The sequence below is a fragment of the Ochotona curzoniae genome, unplaced genomic scaffold (genome assembly GCF_017591425.1).
Source record: "Ochotona curzoniae isolate NIBS_2020 unplaced genomic scaffold, NIBS_Ocur_1.0 contig_517, whole genome shotgun sequence".
NCBI classification, from domain to species: domain Eukaryota; kingdom Metazoa; phylum Chordata; class Mammalia; order Lagomorpha; family Ochotonidae; genus Ochotona; species Ochotona curzoniae.
Genome location: NW_024466454.1, coordinates 4,749,776 through 4,769,377, shown reverse-complemented (window position 1 = coordinate 4,769,377; position 19,602 = coordinate 4,749,776). Strand labels below are relative to the sequence as shown.

The following is a 19,602-nucleotide window of genomic DNA, read 5'->3' as shown; positions in this document are numbered from 1 at the left end:
TTAGAAGATAGTGTTATTACCATTTGTGATAAACAGGAAAAATGTATTTCTAATGTGAAATGAGTAAAAATAACCTTCCACTGTTTTCTGTGTCTTCAAATGTGACAGAAGTGATGGTGAAAGTTCATGTTGTTGATCTAAAGGCAGAATCTGTAGCTCTTCCTGTAACTGTTCGTGCTTACTTAAGTCAAACAGTTACAGAGTTCAAGCAGCTGATTTCAAAGGTAAGTTTTCAAATTGGCCATTGATTATTTTGAATTTCTGCTTTGTATAAGCATACATACACACAAACACACAAGGCATTATTTTAGGAGTATGATATAGGTCTGCCTTAAGAAGTAAAAATGTTATAATTAGGACACAACTAAGTAAAAGCAGACATTTTGAATAAAAAATTAAGAAAGAACAATTCAGGTGCTTATAATATAGCTTGTGTGTTTAAGTCATTTTAAAATATAGGCCTTCTGTGTTCAGTTCAGTTCATGAAAAGTTTTAAATAGTAAGCACAATGGTTTGTACTGACTTTAGTGTGACCTGTAGAAGGTAAATTATTATCATCATCATTAAGTACAGTAGTGGTATGATGGATGAGCTCCATGCTGTAGACCTTTAAGTCTGGTGACACTAGACCTAGAGTTCCAGATGACCTGAAGGAGCATCAGGAATGGAGCAGATGAAGCAGCTGTGAATATTCAAATGAAAGCATATTTCTGGAAGTCAGAGGGCGTTTTTGTTTGTTTGTTTGTTTGTTTGTTTGTTTTTTGCAAAGTCAGATATACAGAGAGAAGGAGAGACAGGAAGATATTCCGTCCAAACATTCAGTCCTCCAAATGGCCGCAACAGCCAGAGCTGTGCTGAGTCAATCCAGTGCCAGGAGTCTGGAGCTTCTTCAGGGTCTTCCACACGGGTGCAGGGTCCCAAGGCTTTGGGCCATCCTTGACTGCTTTCCCAGGCCACAAGGAGGGAGCTGGATGGGAAGCAAGTCTGCTTATATTAGAACCGGCACCCATATAGGATCCCAGCACATACAAGACGAGGACTTTAGCTGCGTGGCTACCATGCTGGGCCCAAGAGGGAAAATATTGGAGAGAAAATATGTAAGTAGAATTTGCAGGACTTGGTGTTGGTAAATATAGGGATAAACCAGGAATACAGATGACCCTAAGGGTTTCAAAGTTGATCAGTCAGAAAGGTGGTGATGTATTAAGAGAAACAAGATAAGCTAAGGAGACAGATTTAATAAGGAAGGTGATAAATATATGCCCCATAGTGTGAATCAGTTATTAAAAATGTAGGCTCATTTAGGATTACTATTTTTTTCAAAAGATGTGCTGATTTGAAAGGCAAAATCATGGGCAAAGAAAGAGATTTTCCATCTACTGGTTCACTCCAAAATGACTACGATAGCTAGGTTTGAGCCAGGAACTTTATCTGGGTAGCAGAGGCCTACGTCCTTGGGCCATTATCTTGTGCTTCCCCAGGCCTGTTATCAGGGAAATGGATCACAAGTGAAAGCACCCTGGATTCTGATTTGCAGGTGGTGGCCTTAATCCTCAGTACCACAGTGTTGGTCCCATCATTGAAAATTTTTGAGCTGAAAAAAACATGATGATGAGCATATAAATGTAAGCAAAATCTTGCAGTTTCTGAACTCCAGGTTAACAACCCTTGTATAGAATAAATTATTCAGTAATTATAAATATTTTTTTAGTTAGTGTTTGATATAATTATTTAAGACCTTGATACCTGTTTACATGGTTATAGGAATTAATAAAATACAGGGTGTTTGCTAAAAACTTTGCCAAGTGTCTTATCAGAATGTGGTTATTACTATGCTTAAAAAACAATAATGACTTCTAATATTTTCACTTCTGCTGGAGTGGTAGTAGCCAGCAAACAGATCAGATCCGGTTAGACTTCATTTTGTGATTTAACTACTACTCTATATTACATATATTATTGTATGTATATATTGTACAAAATTGTTTTACACTACATTTTTTACATTCCAGGTGTAAAAAAAAAAAATCAGTGTAATCTAGAGTAGGAATACCAAGGTAGAATACAATAGAGTCACGGGATGTTCCCTTGATGAAACTAATATTAATTTGGAAAATACGCGATTTGAAGTTATATCTAGACTGCCTAATAACTAGGTATTTATAATTGATACAGTGTTATTGAAAGCAAAATGTTTTTAAAATAATTATTTTTATCTGTTCATTTCATGTAGAATTCATAAAAGTGACCCCAAAAATTAAGGATGTGAAATTTCATAATGGCTTTAAATTCTATCTCCAATTTATACAAATTCGACCTAGTAAAATTATTAACAACTGTTTACAGAATGCAGAATAACTTATCACAACCATCAAGATTAACTGGATGTAAATTTGACATTAATTCTCAATTTCTCTGGAATCAGATCACCCCGTTTACTTTAGGACTTCAAGGAAAATAGAAGTTTTAGTGGAGCATCTATGAGTGATTTATATTATCTCATACTTGATAGCATATTTAATGATTCTGCGTTTTCCCTTATGATATCTCCCCCCCTTTTTTTTTTGGAAGATTTACTTCATTTTATTGGAAAGGTAGATTATAGAGAGGGGAGACAGAGAAATGTCTTTGATCTGCTGGTTCTCTCCCCAGATGGGCTCAGTGGTTAAGCTGAGTCAATCCAATGCCAGGAACTCCCTCTGGGTCTCCCATACAGGTGCAAGGTCCCAAGGTTTTGGTCCATCCTGGGAAATGTGTAGGATGGACCAAATGTAGTCAGGATACAAACTGGTGCCCATATGGGATCCTGGCACTTGGAGGTTAAAAATTAGCCAACTGAGCTATCGTATCAGACCTTATCCAAAAATTTTAAAGCTTCCACTAAAATTATTTTTCTCTTTGCTTTCTCTCTGCTGTTTTTAAGAAAAATTCATTCATGTTTTGTTCTTACATATTTATGTCCAGCAGCATTACTGTGCTGTGCAGAGCACTTTTTTATCAAATTGCTTTTGTTATAGGCCACCCATTTACCTGCTGAAACAATGCGAATAGTACTGGAACGCTGCTATAATGATTTGCGTCTTCTCAGTGTGCCCAGTAAAACTCTGAAAGCTGAAGGGTTTTTTAGAAGTAACAAGGTATGTCTTTAATATCTCATTACTGTTTGCTGTTCTGATAATAAGTGGAATTAAGATCAGGATTCTTCTGCCCCCAACATCTGTCCTGAGTTTATCTTTTGAACTCTCACTTCCTCCCTGTAGTCACTTCTGCAGTCAGGTCAGAGCAGTCTGTCTGTCTTACAAATCAATCTTGGTGGTTTCCTTTTTGCGTTTTTTATGTGTGCCTGCCTGGAGTATTTTTTCTCCCAGATTAGTCCACTTTGATGAAGCCAAACCTCATTGGCCAAGTCTTCCTAACTAGGTAGGCCCACAATGCTGAGGTCCTTCCTTTCTGTTTTTTCTTAAATTTCTACCACAAGGCAGCAGCATTTCCTGTCCCGTTCATTTTAGCAAAGTCTGGTTCTTATTATCATTTAACCTTTTTTTTATGGTATTACTTTATTAATCCTAATGCATAATTTTATTAAGCTATTTTAATATCTGTGTGGTGTTTATGTATGTAACATAGTCTAATTAACCATGAAAGATCCAGGAAGGATCTGACCTTCTCTATATAGTTGGCTGATAGTCTCAATTTGTAATCTTGATAAATAATGGGTTTCTTACATAAAACCCAGAATGTTGTTGATAATTGCCACATTTATTTATACGCATTTAATTTTTTAAACTTAATTTCAAACATAAGCTGAAGTAAACATAATACAGTGACCAGCTTTTACACTTTCTGAATTGTTTCACCTACTTCCCCAAGATAAACTTCCCAGCATTGTATCATCTCATCTATACGTAATATAAACATGCATGTAGAAACATGAGCATTCTTTAAAAATTAAAAAATGGTGCAGTACCAACCAGCATATAGTTGACATTCAGATTTCCCTTATTGTGAAAGGGTTTCTTTTTTGTTTAAATCAGGATCCAAATCGAGTCTATAATATATCTCTTGAGTCTGTTTTAAGCTGTGGATCCCCCTGTGTGCTTAGAGCTTATTTACCCATTAAGTTTTCCTGTGTCCCAGATTTTGGTCCTACAATGCTAACATATCTTTATAGATGTTCCTGTGTGTATTCTTGTATTAAGCTTTGATTTCCTAAAGAGCAGATGTATAATACAAAATATATCTGAAAATGGACAAGCCAGTAAACAAGGGTATATATGTGTGTGTGTGTGTCTGTTTTGTGATGAGTTAAAACATACATGAGTCTATTATTTAATTTCTAAAACCAGGCAGTGTGCTATATAAAGTTTATCAAGGTGAGTTTTGTAACTTACCGAACAGTTTTATGTTGATGTGCTGCTATTCTTCAGAAAATGAGAATGATGTTAAATTAAAATGTACTATAACTTTGACTTGCGGTTTAGGTGTTTGTTGAGAGTTCAGAGACTTTGGATTACCAGATGGCCTTTACAGACTCCCATCTATGGAAACTCCTGGATCGGCATGCAAATACAATCCGATTATTTGTTTTGCTACCTGAACAATCTCCAGGATCTTATTCCAAAAGGACAGGATACCAGAAAGCTGGGGGTGATTCAAGTAATGTGGATGATGATTGTGAAAGAGTCAAAGGACCTGCAGGCAGTCTGAAGTCTGTGGAAGCTATTCTAGAAGAAAGCACTGAAAAACTCAAAAGTTTGTCACTGCAGCAACAGCAGGATGGAGATAACGGGGACAGCAGCAAAAGTACTGAGACAAGTGACTTTGAAAACATTGAATCACCTCTCAATGAGAGAGACTCCTCCACATCAGTAGACAACAGAGAACTGGACCAGCATATTCAGACTTCCGATCCAGAACATTTTCAGTCTGAAGAACGATCAGATTCAGATGTGAACAACGACCGGAGTACAAGCTCAGTGGACAGTGATATCCTTAGTTCCAGTCACAGCAGTGATACTTTGTGCAATGCAGACAGTGCCCAGATCCCCTTGGCTAATGGACTCGATTCTCACAGTATCACAAGTAGTAGAAGAACTAAAGCAAATGAAGGGAAAAAAGAGACGTGGGATACAGCAGAAGAAGACTCCGGAACTGATAGTGAATATGATGAGAGTGGCAAGAGTAGGGGAGAAATGCAGTACATGTATTTCAAAGCAGAACCCTATGCTGCAGATGAAGGTTCTGGGGAAGGCCATAAATGTATGTACTTCAAAAGACAAGGGCTCTTTGAGACAGCATCAGTACATTTCTTAGTTGACTTAAATTTTAGTTTAGAATTAAGGGCTTCGATTTAAGACTATCTATAACTTCCTGGATTATAAGATTATTCTCTTGACCTTTCTTTGGTTTTTGATGTGGTTGTGTTAAACAGTGCTATGTGGTTCTGTCAAAACTGGTGAGGTAAAAAGTTGAAACAGTACTAAAAGTACTTAGTGAAGAGCTAAGGAATAGTTTTTAAAGTGAACAGTGTATCAAAAACGTAAAGCCCAGATGCTTTAGAAATGCTGATATTGAATATTTAGAAAAATATTTTTGATTTGTGCACTCACCTGTCTCACCACTCAGTGCAAACAATTCTTTTTCCTAAACTTCCAAAATAGTCCTAATTAGTTTATCAGAAAAGTTAAAACATATTTTTTTTAATTTGTTACTTGGAAGACTTCAGGCAAAGGACCAACTAGGGACTCCAAATTGCATAACTCTCAAAAAGAAAAAGGCGAGGGGGAAGAGATTTATCAGTTCGGGCATTTGAGAAGAGCAATAAAAAATCAACATTGCGTAAGACTTGAAAGAACTTTTATCAACTTCAGACTAAAATGAGCCAAAGAATTAGCAAACAGCCCAGTTAAGATTACAAAATCAAAACAAAGGAAATGGGAGAAAACGAAATAGTTTTAGTCTTCAAACAAAGTACATATTAGTATTCCTTCTATTCCTTACATTTCTACTTCTCAAAGTTATTTAAACTTTCTCTTAAGTTAATAAAGCAAACATGGATGTCCTTAGTTAACAAATATCAGGGAGGTTGAATAACTTGTCCAAAAATAGAGATACATCTAGTAAGTAGTAGTTTCATTGTTAAAGCTTAAGACCTGTGGTAGCATGCTCTTGCTTGTCGTATGCTTGCAAGAGAGAGCTCCATCCACCATCTGTCCACTCACCTGCCCACCGCTAATAGTTCCAGAATGGATTCCTACATCCATCCTCCTGACCACACGCAGCAGTTAGAAGCCGAAATGACCAAGATAGAGCCTCAGGCTTCATCTGGTGGGGAAGGTGCACATACACCCACTAGAAAAACTGTTGTGCTTTCAGTCTCAACATTCTGCCACTAAGTGGAAGTGGTGGTATGTAAACATACAAATGTGTGTGCTTTGTTTTAATTAGTCCATATTAGACTGAAATAAGACAACCACATATGTATCTTGTGGAAAGACCAGTGCATTAGTGGGCCAGAGTAGGAACACTAAAATCATTACAGTGATGTTCCATTCCCATGGAGCTTCTACCTCCTAAGGCTCGCTAACTGTACTGTATCATTTAGTTCTCTTAGCAGCTGTGTGGAATTGGTAGCATTTTCACTGATGAAGTAACTGGCTCAGACAGGTTGAATAATCAGCCTGGGATCACACAGCTTGGGAGGTCACACTGCTAGCATCAAACACTGGTATTCTGAGTCAGCAGCCACCCTGTTGCTGCCAACCCTTGTTGCTCTCGCTCTTTACTCCATCATAGTAAAGGGAAAATAGCCAGGTGACACTCTACTTTCTTTTTTTTTTTTAAAGATTTATTTTTATTATTATTTTTTTATTGGAAAGGTGGATATACAGAGAGGAGAGACAGAGAGGAAGATCTTCCATCCGATGATTCACTCCCCAAGTGAGCACAACGGGCCGATACTATGCCAGTCCGAAGCCAGGAGCCTCTTCCGGGTCTCCCACGCGGGTGCAGGGTCCCAAAGCTTTGGGCTGTCCTCGACTGCTTTCCCAGGCCACAGGCAGGGAGCTGGAAGGGAAGCGGGGCTGCCGGGATTAGAACCGGCGCCCATATGGGATCCCGGGCGTGCAAGGCGAGGACCTTAACTACTTGCGCCACCGCGCTGGGCCCGACACTCTACTTTCTTACCACACTCAGCGCATTGGGTAGTTTGGGAAAAGTCAACCCAGTCCTCTTCAGGAGAGGGTGGAAACATCTTTTAACTGGTTTGTTGTAGAATGTGGTGCTAAAGTTTTAACTAGATAACAGTCAGCCGTAAGCAGAATTTAGTGAGGCCACTTAGAATTACAATTTCAAGAGTCTCATTTATGTCTTAGAGAAGTTAAGATCTTTAAAAAGAGACATTTCTATCCATTGAAAACTCAAACTAGGTTCAGTTCCTAGTGGTTGCTGGGAAAGTCAGCAAGTCATGAAGAGAAGTCATTTGCTGTAATACATTAGGCTTTCAGAAACAACAAAGAAGGCTTATTTGAAAAGAAAAAGTAAAAACTTGGCTTGGGGTAGAGGAGTGGGGAGGACAGCAAGCCGTCAGATTTCTCAGGGGTCACTGCTGGAATGGTATGTCTCAGTTCTTCAGTGATCTGAAAGTCAGAACTTGGAAAACATGGGCGTGATAGTAGTAGGGGTTCTTCAGAGTAGTGAAGTGGTATGGTGGGCAGTACTAGTAAACAGAGCTGATGTCTGAAAAGTGACTGCTCTGCCCAGTGTGGACACGTCCCTTATGCACCGAAAATGTTCGTCTTTAAGCTCTCACTTATAATCCAGGAACAGTTTCAAGGAATAATTACAGACTATTCTGTGAAAATACTGTCCCAGGGTGACCTAATAGTAATATGTAGGTACTTTGGAATGACCAGGAAGGCTAAGGTAATCAAGGAATATATTGGCACTGATGTTTCTTTGTACAGTTTTGGCTACTACTTACTAAATGTAGGAAAAGGAAAAAGAAAAGCCCCTAACAGTGTTTTGAGGTGTGCTCTAAAGAATAATGACTCTTAATTTCAAAGGGTAGATGGGAAAAATGGCATGATGTTGGTCTTTGATATAATAATAGCTAGTAAATTACAGCAACAATCTTTGGAAGGCTGTGCTCACTGTTTTACATGCATTGATCCAGAAACATACTACGAAGTATTAATACTATGAGGCATAAACAGTTTAAGAAGGCAAAGTCACAAATCTAATATAGAAAGAAAAGTCAGGAATTGATTCAGGATAGGCCATTGAACCCCAGAGTCCTTTGTACCCAATCACCATACAGCACTGTGTCAATAACCAGCAAGCATTTGTGTCACCCTTTGATAGGCCATTGCTAGAGATGAGAGAAACCAAGATGGTAAGAACAGCTTCTGTTTGAGTAATGTTTTAGAATGTACTACTCTTGTCATAACAACCTGTGGCACTGTGGTGGTGTGATCATGTGGAAAACAGGTTTAAGAAGGCTGGATGACCAAGCAACAGCCAGTTATCACGCTTACGTAGCAAAACTGAAATCTGGTTATGGTGCTACAGTTCCTAGGCAAGAAATTTCTCTAGTAAACCCTTCACAAGAAGTACCTTGCCAGACAACATAAATAGGGGCTGCTTGGCCAACAGCATATTATTAAGACTTAGGGGTACCACTTAAAGCATAAAAATTGACATCTTGGAGTGTAGATGTAGTGTCATGGTTAAAATGCCTGCCACTTTGGTTGCCTGCATCCATATCAGTGTGTCTAGGTTTCAGCTCCAACTCTGCTCTTCATTACAGCTTCCTGATAATGTATATTCTCAGGAACAGCAGGTCGCGATGCAGGTGGTTGTGTTCCTGCCATCCATTTCAGAGATCCAAGCTGAATTCTTGGTTCCTGGCTTGAGCTGTTGCAGGCAGTTGGAGTGAACCAACAGGTGGCATCTGTCACGATCTTTCTCTCTTCCCCCCCTGTCTCTGCCTTTGAAGTAAATGAAATAAGTACTTGTTTAAAAAATTAAGGGCCCAGAACATTTCTTGCCTTGCATGTGCCAGAATCCCATGTGGGTGCTGGTTCATGTACTAGCTGTTCCACTTTCCATCCAAATACCTGCTTATGGCCTGGGAAAACAGTAGGATAACTCAAAGCCTTGGGACCCTGCATCTGCATGGGAGACCTGGAGGAGGCTCCTGGCTTCAGATCAGCTCAGTTTCTACTGTTGCAGCCATTTGGGGGGTGATTCAACAGTGGGGGCATCTTTCTCTCTGTTTCTCTCTGTAAATCTAATTTTCCAATCAAAAATAAACAATTTTTCTTAATTAAATTTTTTTATCTTTTATTTATTTGAAAGGCAAAAACAGGCAGTTCTCCATCTACTTGTTCACTCCAATGCCCACAATAGCAAGGGCTGGTCCAGGCTGAAACCAGGAATCAGAAGCCAATCTTGGTCTCCAGGTACTGGAGTCAGTGTCACTCACAATAGCATGATTCAGGAGCAGAGCCAAGACTGCAACCCAGGCACTTGTATGTGGGATGAGCTAACCACCACACCACATACCTGCCCCAAAGTCTGACATTTTAAACCAAAGAGTTGTTGTCTTGAAGGTGTATAGTAAACAAAGAACACTATTATTTTCTTCCAATTTGTGCTTGTCTCATTTTCTATGATTATCTGAAAAATTCATCAGCTCAAGAGTTGAGATAACCTGAGAGTGTAAACCCAGGAGGGGCATTTTGGGAGGCCTCCATCCTTCACCTGTGAAAGAGATTTCATAGAAAGGGTGAATGTACTGCAGAGGAAGTCCTCAGGGACCATGGCTGCTCTTGGCGTTCAACACTGCGGGATGACAAGAGGAACTAACAACTAAGTTTAGTTTTGTTTTTTGCTAGAATGTGCACCAAGATAAATAGGAGCATTCCAGTAGTACATTCATAAGTGGCTTATAAAGTGAGGGACAAAAAGATGGAAAAGTATTAGGAAAAGGTAACAGCTCATCAAAAATCCAATTACAGTGCCAAGAATGCTTACATTTAGAACTGCAGAAAATAATAGTTTCTGATCCATATAATAGTTTCTGTCACAATTCAACCATGTGATATAAATATCTTGATATACTAGTTTTTAAATGTTTTTCTAGTCAAAACGTCAGAATTTAGTCTGGTTTGAAGATTTTGAGGCAGTTACTGTGCATCTGGCACTGTGCTGAAAGCATGATGAAATGTTTGCCTCATTGAATTCACACTTAGCTAGATACTGTTATTTTTCTAGTGGAGAAATGGGAAGTATGCAGGCTGATGGCTTTCTCTGTGTCCTGCAGCCAGTAAACACAGGAGGCAGGGTTGGAACTCATCCAGAGCCTACACTGTATCTGGATAGAAATAGGAATGTATGTATGCCAAAGAACTGTGACTTACGCACACCTAAGCACTTAGATACCTCAGAATGTTTAAAGGTGTTAAATCATTCTTGTCTTATACCCAGAGTCCATGAGTTGTGGCTATTCAGTACATCAGCTAAAGGGGGTACTTTTTCCTGATTATAGTATAATAAAAAGCATATGACCTGTTTTGTTTATATTCAAAAGAGGTTTTCTTTTACATTTTTGTTCCTGTTTTGGTTTTTTTATGCTTAGGGTTGATGGTGCATGTTGATAAAAGAATTACTCTGGCAGCTTTCAAACAACATTTAGAGCCCTTTGTTGGAGTTTTGTCCTCTCACTTCAAGGTCTTTCGAGTATATGCCAGCAATCAAGAGTTTGAGAGCGTCCGACTGAATGAGACACTTTCATCATTTTCAGATGACACTAAGGTTGATTAAAATCATCTTTGCATAATTAGACTCTATTGTAAATGATAGATTTGAGAACATCTTGTACTACTTCCTAGTAAGGTGAAGTAGATACCCTAAAAGGGTCATTTTTCTTTGATGTTTAGTGATTATTTGGGTATTTTGGTGGTTGTTTTTCTTCTTCTAACAAGCATTTATTAAGTGTTAACTCTGTGTCAGTTACTATTCTAGGTGCTGGGAACTCAGAGGTAAAAGATACATATAAATAAATAAATATACATATACATACATGTTCTCAAACAGCCCATAATCTAGAGAACTTTGGAAAACCAAACAATGGGGGTTAAAATGGGTTGTTTAATCTCCTTAAATAATATGTCTAAAAAAGTGTTTTTAATTTGTAGATTACAATTAGACTGGGGAGAGCACTTAAAAAAGGAGAATACAGAGTTAAAGTGTACCAGCTTTTAGTCAATGAACAAGAGGTAAGAAACACATTGAAGAGCAATATAATAGCACTTTTTGTGTTGCTGAAATCATACAATGCAGAAACTTTATTGTACATTTTTTTTTACTATTATAATTTTGCATATTATGTGTCTATTGGAGCTGCTGTGTTCTGCCCTGGTGGTGCAAAAGTTGTCATCACCGGTGGAAATGATTGTGTCCCTAAAAAACTTTATTTACTAAAACAAGCAATAGTGAATTTGGCCCACAGGCCATTGTCTGTCATATGCTTGCCTTAAAGTATTGCTACAATCCTGGAGTGAAGCCGAATTTTTCTACTTTTAAAAGGAATTTGTGTTTGCCTTCTGGAAAAAATCCCAGTGCTATAGGTTGTGTTGTAGAACTATCAAAACTCTATGTCCTGAATCATTTTAGTATTCAGCAAGTATTTATGTACTAATTACATGCTGTAAGTGCTTGTAAATACTAACTCATTTAATCCTCATCAGTTAACTCTGTGATATATTCTATGGATGAAAAAAATATCTTAGTTAAGTAGGCACATAGCTTGCAACTGGTAGTTTATGGATCTAAACAAGTGATTAGAGAGAAAGCAGTACAGTGTTTTAGTTCTTGTGCTGTACAGCACCCTGTTTTCAAGATGTTTCTCTTAACATATTTATTGGGGACTTAGACAAATAGGAAAACCGTAAAGTTTTCATAAAATGCCTTTATTCATTCAACATTTTATCAGGTATTAGTCATACGTCTTATGTTATCATGTGTTACCATTTGACTTGCATAAAAGGCTTAAATAGATTTGTGGGGAAATGTGACATAAAGATACGTAGCTTTTTCCAAGAATTTTTTGAAGCTCCTTCATATGTTGCTTCTGAGTTCAGGATCTATCAATATCAGTGGCTGTTAGGTCTGTTTTAGAACAATTAATTAATGCATTTGGAGAGTTAGTATGCATTTTTCTTGTTTTAGTTCACAAAGTATTTTATTTTGAAAATTGTGATAATCTTATTATGAGAAGTGAGTATATTCTATGTAATCTTTATAATGACTTTGTGAAGAAGATATTGTCCACAGCTCACAAACGAGAACACTTTTGAACAGATAATAAATAAACTTGACTAATAAGCCTGAGTTAGTAAATAGAGGAGCTCAGATTTGTAACTAGATAGACTTCTGAAGGTAGGTAAAATGTCTCGATAATCATTATTTTACCATATAATTCAAGACCTAATTGTTTATGTTTGTGTTTCTAGCCATGCAAGTTTCTGCTAGATGCTGTGTTTGCTAAAGGAATGACTGTGCGGCAATCAAAAGAGGAGTTAATTCCTCAACTCAGGGAGCATTGTGGTTTAGAGCTCAGTATTGACAGGTAAAGCCATGTTACAGTGTCATCCCTGATTGAAGAAACAGCTGTATGGCCAGATGACAGAGACTGGAATGACATTCTAAACTTGAAGAATTAAAAACCTCTGGTGTTGTTGACAGTATTAGTGCTACAGATTAATTTAATAGGCTAAGTTAGAATATTGTAATTTTGTTTGCATTTCCTGCAGAGAATACTAAATTTGAAGTATTGTGAACATTTACACCTTTTTAATGAGTGACCATTTGACTTTGTATTTGGACATAGTTATCTTTTTCTTGGGATCAGACTAATGTCAGTTTTTAAATTGAGAATGTCAGATGATAGTTTTAAATGTCATCATGTTTGTAGGTTTCGTCTACGGAAAAAAACATGGAAGAATCCTGGCACTGTGTTTTTGGATTATCATATTTATGAAGAAGATATTAATATTTCCAGCAACTGGGAGGTTTTCCTTGAAGTTCTTGATGGTATTATCTACATTATTGTGGGGAAATATCAGTTGGCAATACTCTAGAGGTAGCAGAAGCCTATAGATTTTAATTAAGCAGTGAGTTACCTGGAGACCAGGAGGCAGTTCAGCATTTTTGTGCTTCCTGAAGCGTAATAAAGATGCCATTTTGTGGACTGATGTGATTCCTCCCCATCCCATTCCCCAGAGTGTTATCTTTTGCTGTATCCTAATGTAACTGTTTACTTTTCATTTTTAAGAAAACATCCAGTGTTCTCAGCTTTCTCCTTTTTTTCTTTAAGTCCCATTTATCTTTTAAGTATCTTTTCTCTAATTTTGAGAGTATTGATTCTCTCTGATAGCGAAATTGTTTTCAGAGTTATGTCTTCAGTACATTTTTATGGAAAGTTCATCTAAGATTTTCTTAGCCATTTTTGTTCTCTTAGTTTCTTTTTTTCTTATAGTTTATTTTACATTGAATTGTAGTAGTGATGATTTGTGAGAACAGTGTCTGTACAAAAAGCCACAAACAAAGGCTTGGAGGTCAGAAAGCAAGGGATTGGTAAGCACAGTTACCTTCCCTCTGAGGGCTGTGTGCTCTCCTAGCTTCTGCTAGGTGGTTAGCATTCTTTGGCATTCCTAGGCTTGTCAATCCATCACCCCAATTTTTGCTTTCATTTTCACAATGTTTTCTCTGTAAGCTTGTGTATCTGTGTCTGTAATTCCCTTTTTATAAAATATTAGTTGTGTTAGAGGCCACCCAAATGACCTGGTTTTAACTTGATTACTTGTGTGAGGACCCCGTTTGCAAATGTGGTCACATCCTGAAGTACCTGCGATCAGGAGAAGAGCCTGCTCATACACAGTCCCTCACACTGACTTGGAAGAGCACTTATATTTGGCATGCTTCCAAGCCTTGTCAGCCTGGGCACATTCAAAAACTTGGGCTTTTTGAAGAGGTAATAAGGGAATAGTTGGCCTTGGAGAGATCACATCAAAGTAAAGGATTAATTCTGGATTCTTTTATGCTTTTGCTTTTACTTAGAAAGATTTTAATTTTCCCTTGTTTCTGTGGATATTTACGACATCAGTTCTGGGCATTGATTTTTTTGAGGTTTTAGTAATAGTATTTCACCTATTTCAAGCTTTTTCAGAAGGACATGGAAGCCATCCTTGTAGAAAAGGTTGAGTACAAAGCAGAGAAGGATGAATTGAAAAGGAAAATAATACTGTATCAGCATCATTTCATTATGTATCTTAGCATCAAAATAAGGAGTAAGTTATATGGTTAACCATATAACTTTATATATATATATAAAGTTTTTGACATATAATATACTAGCAGTGCTAATACCTCATGCTATAAAATGAGTAAAACTCGTGATTGCCCCAATATACACACAATCTGAAAGAAAGCAGAATTACAAGTCTGTGATTCTCAAATGATACACAAAATCTGAAGTTGCATTATGTAAAACAGTTGAACTAGATGATGAATCATTAAATTTGAGAAAGAAGGAATCACTGACAGCTTGAGTACAAAGGTGAAGTACAGATGATTTGATTATTCATTTAGATTGGACTAATAGCCAAAACAGAAACAAAGATTAGAGATCCAGAGAAGAGTGTAATTGATAAAGCAGAGTATAAAAGGAGTTGGTGGTGGGTGGAATAGCTTGAAAAAGGAAAGAATAACCTTATAGAGGCTGGAGGGAAGAGAATAAATACTTAATTCTCAAAACTCCTTGGATAATATGTTTAATGTGTACCCCCTTTTAAGAACTAAACACAACAACAAAAAAGAACTAAACATTTTTGGTTAGTCAGCACTGTGAGAAAAGTCATATTTGCACCGGTTGAGAAAACATTATGCTGATGTAATCTTAAAATTATTAGGGGTAGAGAAGATGAAGTCCATGTCACAGCTTGCGGTTTTGTCGCGCCGGTGGAGGCCTTCGGAGATGAAGCTGGATCCCTTCCAGGAGGTTGTACTGGAAAGCAATAATGTTGATGAACTGCGAGAGAAGGTAAGTTCATTCTAAACACAGTGAGCTGATCCACAGTTTTGACTGTTGCATGAGGGTCAGCCTCGGAAACAAGGACTCGACACTAACAGCAGCTGCCATTCTTTCTTGACCTCTCTCACACCCTGTGCCACACTCTTGTTCTGAGTGATAGGCTTTGACCATCCTGAAACAGGCTTTCTGTAGAAAGTGAAAACTGTCATCCCCTTTGTCCTGAGTAGTTAGAAATCTATACATTGCTGTAGGTCCATTAAAAAATTCAATTGTATTGAGTGAAAAATCCAGATAAAAGTTTATTTTGTATTTTATGTTTTATGGCAGGATCTCTTAAGGATCTTGGGTAAAAAATGAGTTGTTGGGTGTATCCCATCAGGAAAAAGACTTGCTTCTCTGTTTCATACTAGACACAAAAATAAATCCTATGTGTTTGAAATACATATGAAATAATAAATGCTCAATATGAAAATAATATTTAAAGTATTTTTTCCATCCTGTAATACCAAAAAAAAAACAAGAAACTGAAAAGATCCACCACATAAAAGTTTAACTCTGCTACACAGCTCCTCAAAGAAGTATTTAGGGCTGGCGCCATGGTATGTGAGGCTAAGCTTCCACCTGCGGCACCGGCATTCCATTTAGGCACCAATTTGAGTCATGGGGGCTACACTTCTGATCCAGCTCCCTGCTAATGGCCTGAGAAGGCAGCAGAGGATGGCCCAAATGCTTGGAAACCCTTGCACTCATGTGGGAGACCCACAGGAAGCTCCTGGCCCTATCTTGGGCTGGCCTGCCTCTAGCCATTGTATTTAGGGATTGAACAGTGGATGAAAGATCTCTCATTACTTAGAAGCTCACCTTTGAAATAAAAATAAATAAAGCTTTAAAGAAAAGTTTGGCATACAACCTGTGAACATTTAGAAGACAATTATTTGAAACATAAGTGAAATATGTCCATAATATATAAAGTGACACTACCTCAGTTTAACTTTAACATAAGCAGATGATTATCCAGCTCATGAAAGAAAAAAATAAACCATGGCAGGTTTTCATTTCTTTCTTGGTAAAGATTTAGAAAGTCAGAAATTGTCTAGAGTTGTCAAGACTTGAGGGAAATGGGTATTATTGTCCATCTGTGGATAATAGAAATTTTTTATGATCGAATTTGACATTTCAAATGTATGATTCTGCATCCTGGAGTTTGATGTTCATGGAGGGATATAGCATAGCATTGTTACCTGCAAAAATTGAAAATGGCTCAGCCAATGAGAATGAAGCTACTCTGTACCCCTGTTTTGTTTGTTTGTTTGTTTTTCATGTATTCTGTTTACAATCATGGAAATTATTGGCAGTGTTATATTTTTGTAGGTATGTGAATATAGTGTGCCTAAGTATCATATAAAATCTGAAAGGAATAAACCAATCACATATCTGAGATGCAGTATTTGAAGAGTTATAGAAGAGAAAATTTCATTTCATTTTTTCTTCTCTCTTGTACAGATATGGGTTGTTTTGGGTTTCTTTTTTGGGGGATGGCATGTTTTTACAAAAATGTAAAGCTATTTCTGTTTGTGGAATAGAAGGAAAATACCTTCCCTAAAGCAAGTTTATTTGTAAATGCATTCATAAGATATTTTCTTTTACAGCTTAGTGAAATCAGCGGGATTCCTTTGGAAGATATTGAATTTGCCAAGGTAAAGCACTAACAATGTTGGCACCTGTGTGTTAATGCACAGTAACTCTGGCTGATGGCATGATTTATTCACTTATTCTTCTCTTCTCAGGGCAGAGGAACTTTTCCCTGTGATATTTCTGTCCTTGATATTCATCAGGATTTGGACTGGAATCCTAAAGTTTCTGCCCTGAATGTCTGGCCTCTTTATATCTGTGATGATGGTGCAGTCATATTTTATAGGTAACATTCACAGTGTTTTGTTGCTCCAAGTGAACGCATTTTGGGTGTGCATCAATACTTCATTTTCCCCTAAATATCTTTTACTACTATTTTCTTGTAGAGCAGTCCTAACCAATAGAAATAGAATGAGAGCCACACATTATAATTCCAAGTTTTCTAGTAACCACATTGAAAACAGTAAAAAGAAACAGGTGAAATTAATTTTAGTGAAGTATTTTTAATCCTTTACATCTAAAATGCCTCATTACATGTCATCAGTATAGAAAAGCATTCATGACATAATTCAGATTTTTCTTGTACCAAGTCCTAGAAATGTTACATAGATTTTATATTTCTAGCATTTCATAATGTGGGCCAAGTGTATTTCAAGTGCTTGGTAACCACCCATGTCTGATGACCACCATATTAGAGAATACATAGAAGCAAAAGAATAGTCATTGGAACTGACAGACATGGATTCCAATCTGGCTGTTATTTCCAACCTGCTCCTCATCTTTAAAAAGGCAGAAATGATAACCTACCTTAAAGATTCTGGGAGAATTATTTTTAAATACCTAGCACAGTCCCTGTTGTACAAAGATGTTCATTAATGACAGCTATTATTGCTACTAGTTAGAGCATGGAAATTCTTTGCCATTTCTAAAAGTGAGCAACTTGTTCATATGAGAGCTACCTACATTAGGAGTCCAAGACACCCTTGTATGTGAGATTATAGAACTCCACCAGTGACAGGCAGATTCCATTATCTCACTGAGGAACATCATAGCACTCAAGCAGAAAATAACAGAGGCTCTTAGCTACAGTGATCTAATATGTTAATATTTTAAACATAGGGATAAAACAGAAGAAGTAATGGAGTTGACAGATGAACAGAGAAATGAACTGATGAAAAAAGAAAGCAGTCGACTCCAGAAGACTGGACATCGTGTAACGTATTCCCCTCGTAAAGAGAAAGCACTAAAAATATATCTGGATGGAGCACCAAATAAAGATCTGACTCAAGACTGACTCTGCTAGTGTAGCATTTTCCCTGGGGGATTTTTGGTTTGAATTAGATGGTTCACTACTACTGCGTAGTGCCATTATGGTCGGACATGGTTGGGGTAACCCGTGACACCAGCACTGATTGGACTGCCCTTCACCAATCAGAAGCTCAGTGCCCAATGGGCCACTGTTTTGACTTGGAATCATGTTGTGCACTATAGGCAAATTTACTGTAAAGTGAAAAGGGATGTGCAAAAATTTTAAAAATACAAAAACAAAAAGCAAAACCTGCTACTAGAAAAGGGGGATGGGGAAATGAGCAAACTTCTTTTATTGCGGACAGATGTGCACATAGCTGCTGGTAAAACTAGCCTCCAACAGGATCTCATAGCTTAATAATAAAAGCTGTGCAAAGGCCATGAATGAATGGATTTTCTGTTTATTTCACTGATACACACATTACCTCATTGATAATTCAGAAGTTAATGCAACATGTGTTGACTCTTGGAAAGCAGCAAAAGTAAGAACTGAAGAAAAAAAATTCTTAGAACCAGCCGTAACCTAGAGAAGAATTGTGAAGTTGTGTTTTTCATTTCATTGTTTGGAGAGTATTAAGAACATAATTCCGGAACATCAGTTCATTTCCCTTAGACCGCTTGCAGCAGGTGGCAGCTACAGTTGCTGTGGTGTTGTAATTATACCTGATTGTACTTAAGTTATGGATGTAGAGAATATGTTTCACACGTTCATTCGGCATGTAAATAAAATGATCCTCTTGAGTTATCCCAGTTTGAGCTCACCTATCTCCCCTGGTTATTCTCTTCACATATCATCTATGATGTACATTTTGTGTACATTGAGAAGTGAAGCAACCTATGTAAATGTCATCCTCAGTGAGGTTCCTCAGTGCTGCGTCCTGTAGGATTGTATTTGCCCTGTTAATAAGGCTTTTCTGTTCAGCGCCTTCTGGTATTTTTCTCTTTGTACACTTATTTTTGAAGATTTACTTCAAGTCTGAAACTTCTAAAATGCTTTTAAGTCCCATTTTAATTTTTAAAGTCAATTTGTAGTTAAATGTATTTTAACTTTGGGGAAATGTCTTAACATCACATTGAGTAAACTTGCTGGTAAGATCAGGTTGTGGTTCAGACTGAGGCAGTCAACATGATTTCATTGCAGGCTCATTCGAATCAGCAAGTTATTGCTTTGCTAGGTATTCAAGAAACAATTCAACACAAATTTTGAAATACCATCTAATTTATAAAAATCAATAAAAAGGTTTTGGTAAAACTTTTTCATGCCAGATGCTGTTTACAACAATGAACATGCCAATAAAACCTTTGTTCATTCTTTGTGTTATTTTAGTCATTAAACTTTTGTGGATGAAGAACCTGGGTTGAGAATAGATTTGTCTTCAGTTGAGCGCTTGGCAATGTATATTGAAACATGTTATGTCTTTGATAAGCTGTGTTTACAAGGGAGTTCTCGGGAAAGGTGGGAAGATACTAAACCCGACTTAACCGGATGTCCTCACTAATTTTTCCTTTTAAGAAAGATTAGAGAATAGTTTTAACAAATGTTGCCATTGCAGTTTAAGTATAAGCAT

The 19,602-nt window shown here is 37.3% G+C and overlaps 1 protein-coding gene across 11 annotated transcripts in view; it reads left to right on the top strand.

The window, feature by feature from the left end:
- The window catches only part of USP47 (ubiquitin specific peptidase 47), an 88,861-nt gene extending 69,476 nt beyond the window's left edge, over window positions 1–19,385 (top strand). For 6 of the 11 annotated variants that reach the window (XM_040989104.1, XM_040989111.1, XM_040989110.1 and 3 more), the window contains 11 exons: window positions 109–224; window positions 3,018–3,137; window positions 4,482–5,259; window positions 10,640–10,815; window positions 11,199–11,279; window positions 12,516–12,631; window positions 12,977–13,095; window positions 14,973–15,103; window positions 16,744–16,791; window positions 16,882–17,012; window positions 17,846–19,385. In XM_040989104.1, coding sequence (XP_040845038.1) covers window positions 109–224; window positions 3,018–3,137; window positions 4,482–5,259; window positions 10,640–10,815; window positions 11,199–11,279; window positions 12,516–12,631; window positions 12,977–13,095; window positions 14,973–15,103; window positions 16,744–16,791; window positions 16,882–17,012; window positions 17,846–18,020 — 1,991 coding nt within the window. In that variant the 3' untranslated portion in view covers window positions 18,021–19,385. The remainder of the gene's footprint in view (window positions 1–108; window positions 225–3,017; window positions 3,138–4,481; window positions 5,260–10,639; window positions 10,816–11,198; window positions 11,280–12,515; window positions 12,632–12,976; window positions 13,096–14,972; window positions 15,104–16,743; window positions 16,792–16,881; window positions 17,013–17,845) is intronic. The other 5 variants (XM_040989105.1, XM_040989112.1, XM_040989107.1 and 2 more) reach the window with 2 other exon arrangements.
- Window positions 19,386–19,602: the final 217 nt, after the last annotated feature.